Source organism: Electrona antarctica (assembly GCF_951216825.1).
Source record: "Electrona antarctica genome assembly, chromosome: 5".
NCBI classification, from domain to species: Eukaryota; Metazoa; Chordata; class Actinopteri; order Myctophiformes; family Myctophidae; genus Electrona; species Electrona antarctica.
In genome coordinates, this window is record NC_136810.1 from 38484398 (window position 1) to 38492194 (window position 7797).

At 43.0% G+C, this 7797-nt stretch overlaps 1 protein-coding gene across 1 annotated transcript in view; it reads left to right on the plus strand.

Annotated features, from left to right (window-relative positions):
• LOC306923967 (voltage-dependent calcium channel subunit alpha-2/delta-1) overlaps window positions 1–7797 on the plus strand; it is a gene marked incomplete at both ends in the record, with an annotated part of 153476 nt that overhangs the window by 77990 nt on the left and 67689 nt on the right. The window contains 3 exons of the mRNA XM_079502312.1: window positions 1103–1172; window positions 3868–3918; window positions 6346–6445. Of these exons, the coding sequence (XP_079358438.1) occupies window positions 1103–1172; window positions 3868–3918; window positions 6346–6445 (221 nt within the window). The remainder of the gene's footprint in view (window positions 1–1102; window positions 1173–3867; window positions 3919–6345; window positions 6446–7797) is intronic.

Sequence of the window (7797 nt, forward strand, 5' to 3'; positions counted from 1 at the left end):
ACAAAGTTTGATTACCACTGATTTAGAAGGCAATTTGTAGACTCTGCCTCAGGTCTTAACGGCTTAAAGCCAAGCAAAAAACAAGATTCCGTGCTGCAGAGTCATGCTGTGACTCACAGGCAAACGCTGACAGAGGCCAAAAAAGAAGATCTGTGAATAGGAGATGGAGAGAGTCCATGGTGGCCATGTTGGTATGCGTCCTGGTGAGCGACGCAGCTGCCCTGCATCACTCCTAATGACTCTGCCCTGCTCTGGCTGCCATGCCAATAGTTATGGAAAGTTAGCTGAATTTTGGACCAATCTGGGAAATACATGCTTACCAATAGCTTTCTTCACAAATGTGACCAGATTTGATTGAGGGGCTGCGTCCATCGTGCAGCCTCCAGCTTTTTCACCAGAGGAGAAAAACTGAATTTATTTATTTGTTTCCTCCAAAATGAGTTAATAGCACAGGCAGACTCTTCTAGAGCATGTCTGAAATAAATGTCAGAGCTGAAATCTCTGACATACAGTAAGTGAACCTTTCAAGCCTGTTTTCTCAACTTGCAACTGTTTTCTGCAAGACATTACTCTATAAGCCATATCCCCAAAACCGGTGCGTCAAAATAAACAACCAATATGTCAATTTGAAGCTATGATTGTTTTTATATATTTTTTCGTTTGTTCATGTCATGTCAAGCACATGACATGAACCAACGAAAAAAAAAAAAAAAATCAATGACTTAGCCGTGGTCAGAAACGGTAACAAATGTGTTCATAAAGTTGTCTACTATCACCTCTGAATTTGTTCCAACCCAACTCCATTGGGAGACTTTGTGACAGCTGCTGAAAGTTGCTGTACCATAATAACACCTGCAAGCTAAATTTAGTAATTTACACATTTGCATTGTGCTTTAAGCACATAGCATGTGACTAGTCAAACTAGGGGGTTTTCATGATTCTTAACACATTGTGTCACAAAGTGACGTGTTGTAAGCTTGTAGATCTGCTATTCATGCTATATTTGAAAAATAATTGCAATTAGGCGATTATTATGTAATAATTGTGACAGGCTTAGATGTGCTTGTTTGAAAATGTGTGTGTTTTGGCTCTCCACTCCCAGCCTCCCCATGGATGGATGCCCGCAAGACGCCCTCTAAGATAGACCTGTACGACGTGCGAAGGAGGCCATGGTGAGTTAAGATAGACCTGTACGACGTGCGAAGGAGGCCATGGTGAGTTATAACTTATTATGGTCACAAATGCAAAAGCGGGCCCGACCACTGCCGTGGTGGTCTGGGCACCCAGGCTGCAATGTAGCTTGAAAGAGCGTTGCGAGTTCGAGTCCCGATCACGACCACTCCCCATCTCTCTCCCCATTTCCTGTCAGCCTACTGTCCTATCAACAATAAAGGCATAACCCCCCCCCCTCTTTAGATCTTTGTATATTAGTATAAAATAGGGCCTAACTAGAATAACTCTCAGGATTGTATATTTCTGTATAAGCACAAAATGCAGCATACAGTACAGCAAAGGACAGTGGTGGAAGAAGAACTCAAATGTTTTACTTAAGTAAAAGTATTTTATATCAATACTCTGTTGCAAGTAAAAGTTTGGTATTAAAAATGTGTTTTGAGTATATTGTCCATAAAATGTACTGAAAGTAGCAAAAATAGTCATTATGCAGAAATGTCCCATTTCAAGTTTTCAAAATGTATAGAGATCTTTTTGAAAATAGCAGGTCTACAAGCTCACCTCGTCGCATCAAGTGTATAGTGTTGAAGTGACAGTGGCTAATGAATGTTTTGTAATAATAATCCAAATCTAAGTATCGCTAATAAGTAACTAGTAGCCTAACTCAGGGGTTCTCAACGTTTTTGGCTGGGGACCCCCGGAAATGCTTTGGCCATGTCTCGTGACCCTCCGAGGGGTCACGACCCATGGGTTGAGAACCCCTGGCCTAACTAAACGTTTTCAAATAATTGTAGTGGAGTAAAATAGTAGGCTACAATTATTTGCCTCTGAGTGTTGAAGTAGAAGTATAGAAAGTTGTAAGAACATGCACTTAGTTACTTTACAAAACTTTATAACCATGGCAAAGGGTGTACCATATCTTCACAAGGGTGCTATAATGTCATAAGTGGGTGAGGTAGAGTAGACCTTCACCCTCTCAGACATGTCCTCGTGGGATTTGGGTAGGAGAGCATCCATCAAAGGGATGAATCCCAGGAAAGGCGTCATACAGATGGTAACTACAAAATATCAAAGGTTCCTTTGATTCCATAATTCATAATTAGTTATTATTTTTTTAATACAGGCTATGTCTCGAGAATATTCACAGTCAAATTAGCCGTTATTTTTTTTTCACTCTCTGACACTGAGGACTTTAGCTGTGTACAAAAATATATGACCAAAAATGATTTCTCTCATAATAATAGGGAAGTGATTGTGTCAGTTCTTACACAGTATGTTGAAATAATGTGAAATGCGTGCGGTTTCTTTTCTGTACGGGACTCTCTCAGGAAACCTGCATGCAGGATAATATGAACAGTGCCAATTACCAAAGCCTCGTGTCATTCCCCACTTAATAATGAGACCTGTGTCCCACACTGGCCTTTATTTCACATCACACACATTTCAGCACTGCTGGTGAAGTTCAAACAATTCGCACAGAACAATGCCATGTTGCAACGGCATTCAATCAAACTAACAAGCTAAGCTCTTAGTATAGCTCTCCGTGGAAAGCCCTGAGTGATGTATCGTGCTGACAGACACCCAAACAGCTGCCTTACAAATGACCCTGACTGTTCATCAGTCAGCTTTGTGTGCAAAGAGGACACGTTTGACTAAAAATGTCTTTGTCTTCCCCCTCTCCTTTCCCCGGTACTAAATCAAAGTAATAATGTGTAATGTTCGCGAATGAAATATTGCACCAGGGACACCACAGCGGTCATCTTCCCTAGATTCTGAATTAATGACAACGACAGATAATGATTTTTTATGATAAATAAATAAGCAAAAAGCCTACATCGGTGTCAGAATCAATATATAGAAGGCACCTGGCACCTGGCGTTTAGTTAGTGGATGTGCGTGCTCTATTGTATTTTTCTGCATTCTTTCTACCCACTATGCTCTTTTCAGAGTACTGTCAGCACACAATAAACACAAGCACACAACTAGATAATCAGGTAGTTGTCACACTGTCCCCACCACATCTTAAACCAAAATGGTGGAAAAAAAACTACAAAACTACAGAAGAAACTGTAGAATATAGGCTAGGTTTTATGTTTGCTCCCCCAGACAGGGTATCTTTCTTTCTTTCTTTCTTTCTTTCTTTCTTTCTTTCTTTCTTTCTTTCTTTCTTTCTTTCACTACTACTGTATTAATCAGTTACTAACTAACCCTTGTAAATGCACCATTTAATGTGCAAGGCCACAACTGGGTCACTTCTTGAATAGTTTTCAGTTGCTTTGATTTCTGTCTCGCAAGCTGCACTGCGCAAAAAGCATGGAATACGGATGTGTATATTACAGGAAACTCCCGTTAAACTTTCCAACAAACTCCGGTAAACTCCCGAATTGTACCATCACACTTGTATATTACCGTATATTACTGTATATGCCTGCTAAACTTGAGGTTTACGGGCAAATCTAGTGCCCATAATTGCCCGTTAACTCCTCTTTTCACGCAGTGTGCTGTAGCTAACAATGTGATGCACCATTTATGAATGTCAATAATAAAATATAGCTGCAAGTAGTGATAAGATGGGGTCAAGCCATAATTTCGTGGAAAATGACAGCACTGTGCGGAATCCGTACAAAAACAATAAGAGCAACAAGAGCTTTAGACCCTTTTGTATTCACATGCACCAACTGATCTCCTTTGCAGGTACATCCAGGGAGCGGCCTCGCCTAAAGACATGTTGATCCTTGTCGATGCGTAAGTTGTCCACTTATGAATTGATCCTAAATGACATGCAGTGGTTCTCAACCTGAGGGCCAGATGACAGTGAAGTGACAATGTAAGGAAAATGATCATCAAGCCTACTATAAAAACTGGTCAAACATTGGCCAAATTGTTATCTATTATACATTTGAAAAGGTGTCCCCAAGACAGGAACAAAAGGCACCAGCTACTACGTCACTGACACACTGCAACACACACTGCAACAACCCACTAAACACACTAACACGTCACACACTTACCCTCCGCGTCGTTGGTTCCCTATCTCCTCATGTCGCGCCGCACGGCCACACTCAACACCAGCCGCGTAAAAATTGTCATCGCACTGGCACTAAAGCCGGCTCCCGTCCACACTCGCAAACAATATCAATATCAATAACAAACACAAACACGCCACAAGCACCGACACCCCCGCCTAATTTGTTGCCACGTCTATGAAAACAAGCACAGAAAAAATGCCATTCAACACGCTACTTACACACACTACCACTCGCTTACAATACGCGGACCTGGCAACACTACATTCCCTCTCCCATTTGCTCACAGCCCACCACGTGACCCACACAGGGAGGGAGACGATTGCGTGATGCTTCTATGTACAGGATTCTATAGGTCACCACTTTTGGTGTGACACACACACGGCTCCTGTTGGTAACAAGACAACTCACCCCTTTTCCGTTTTCCTCCCGGAATTTTCCCCAGTGAGGGGTGGGAGAGGCTGGACAGCAGACGGCTGGACTTTGAATTTCTCTAACTATAAACATTCACGACAGCAGACAGCCTAAGTACAAATATATTTATGAAAAGCTACTACAGTGAAGTCTGTTCACAGAAGTTGTTGTAGGCTATGTGGGTATTAAAGTAGATAAGACGCGTCAAATGGAGTCTGTACGGCTGGAGATAAACGGACACATGACGTCGGTGGGAGAGCAGATTTTGTGTGTTTCTAGAGCAGATTTTGTGTGTTTCTCTAACTATAAACATTCACGACAGCAGACAGCCTAAGTACAAATATATTTATGAAAAGCTACTACAGTGAAGTCTGTTCACAGAAGTTGTTGTAGGCTATGTGGGTATTATCTGACGAGGTACCATTTGAGTGGGAAAAACCTTACATATACTAAATAATACTAAATTGTTTATAGGGTCAATATAAGTAAAATAATATAGCCTTTCCACAGGAGTATCTTTTTATATTTTTCCAAAAAGAATACAAACAGCCAATAGCATATTACAAAGTTATCCCCCTCACTGGGGAAAATTCCGGGAGGAAAAACGGGCAGGCACCGGGGTGAGTTGTCCAGTATTCCTTCTGTTTACTATGCGTTGTCAACACGTGCTGAGTTGACAAACATTGACCGATTTCGGAGAAGACTGATAGTTTATCCTTTAGTAATTAGGCTGTGGAAGTATTCACACTAGGCAACTTTTGCTTTTATTGGGATTGGCAATTTGGGGAGAAAAGGAGGAGGAGGAGGTGATCAAGCTCCACAACACCACATTGGCAGGTAGGCTCAAGGCTGCATTTATTTTCCTTCTTTTTCCTCTCGAGGGTGCATGGGATGATGGGATGATGTGAACCCCTCCAGCAGGCTAGGGAGCACCGCTCCGGTTAGCGGAAAATGACCGCGGGGTGCGGGTTGCCAGGTTTTTTTATAAGTAAAGTATTTACATTCAATTAAAAACATATATATATATAATACATTTTAATTTACGTCATATTTAGCGGCATTTCGACCTAATTTCTCTGTTCTTTGTCAATGGCAAATATTGAGACGTGTGGGGACTAAAGCTGTATATAGGAGGGCCCTCAAACACATTATTTCATAACTTTTCATCGTGCTCCTAAAAAAAAATGTGTGCTACTAGCCGCGATTACATACACAGTTAAAATAATAAGAAATTTGCGCCAACGACTGCGTCGACACCTGGCGTGGAACAAACGGGACGAACCGAGGCGCATATATGGATAACAACAACAACACTACACGTGCGCTGCAACACAAAACAGCTGCATACAACGCGTGTCACTGTGCACTTCTGTATCTGTGGACTTCTGTATCGCAACGCGGGGCAACGCAACTCTGGGATGAGCGGGCCGAAGGCCCGCAAAATTCTATATTATACAAGCAACAAATGAGAATATAGGCCCCCAGTTCAAATAAGATTTTTCTGAAAAGGTTGAGAACCACTGCTAAGTTAGCCTGCTTTCCAGCCTGATTCGTGGCGTTTGGTGAATTTGTTTGCACTTCGAAGTGACAAAACAAATCATGAAACGTAATGAATCAGTCTGGAAACCAGGCTGTACTGCTAAGTGAGAATGAATTCAAATCTCAGCATAAGCTATTACCGAATCCAGTAAAGATTAAGCAATGTTTTTTTGTGTTGTTATTTTCTGGGCAGGAGTGGCAGTGTGTCCGGCCTGACCCTGAAGCTGATCAGGACCTCGGTCAGCGAGATGCTGGAAACTCTGTCAGACGACGACTATGTCAACGTGGTCTATGTGAGTGTTTTGTGTTGTTTTTCTGGTTGAAAAAAAACTAAGAAAAAAACATGTACTTGGCAAGCCAGTGTGTGGCTGGGGATTCACAGTGAGAAATGCTACGGAGAATGACCGATTTACAATGTACACACACACGCACGCACGCACGCACACACGCATGCACACACGCACGCACGCACGCACGCACGCACGCACGCACGCACGCACGCACGCACACACACACACACACACACACACACACACACACACACACACACACACACACAGTAATGAAATATGGATTTCTCCTGGGTTTACCACTCTGAAACAGGTCTGTAATGAAATCCCCATCACTCTATTTGGTGCACAGGATTAAAACTCTGCACTACATGCCCCTACTCTAACAGGTCCCATTTTCTGTATGAGTGTGCATGTGTGCGTGCATGTGTGCGTGCGTGAGTGCGCGCGTGTTTGTGCGTGTCCAATCTTCCAAAAGCGATTAAAACTCCCTCCGTGAACTGTTGCCACCTCCTTACCCCCTCAGCTCCACTGCCTAGTCAGTAAAGTCAGGGAAACATACATTCATCACCACAACCACCCCTACCCCGCCCCCATGACCTGTCCACACACTCACACACCTGCACACAGACACACACACACACACACACACACACACACACACACACACACACACACACACACAGACACACACATACACACAGACCACTGAACCAAAGCCAATTTCCAATACCCAAAATATCGGCCACTCGCTTACTCACACTCCAACGTGGTGCTGTTATACGGTGAAATTGGTGACCTGCTGAAATATACAATCGTGTAGACATCACATGATGTCAGTGTCCGAACGTAAATCATTGCGGTTAGTTTATTAGCAGAATTCAACCTATAGCTGTATTTAGGCCACAAGATGGTCACATATTTCAGGAGGTGACACATTTCACCATAACACCACCATGCTGGAGTGACTGAGTGTGAATGAGTGGCCGAGATTTTGAGTATTGTAATTTGGCTCAAGAGACAGTCAGTGGAGGTGGAGTCTGAGGGGGTGTTTATGGACAGAGAGAGGGATCTTTATAGAGATGGGAGATGTCTTCCATCTCTATCAGGCTCTCTGTTGTTCTCCTCCCTGCGGGTCCCTTTGTTTTCTTCGGACACAATGTATTCTGTTACATGCTACGGTTGTGATCCAGCCTGGATGTCCAATTATTACAGCCTGTTGGGAGCTGTGTGTGTGTGTGTGTGTGTGTGTGTGTGTGTGTGTGTGTGTGTGTGTGTGTGTGTGTGTGTGTGTGTGTGTGTGTGTGTGTGTGTGTGTGTGTGTGTGTGTGTTGCGTGTTTGCGTGTTTGCGTGC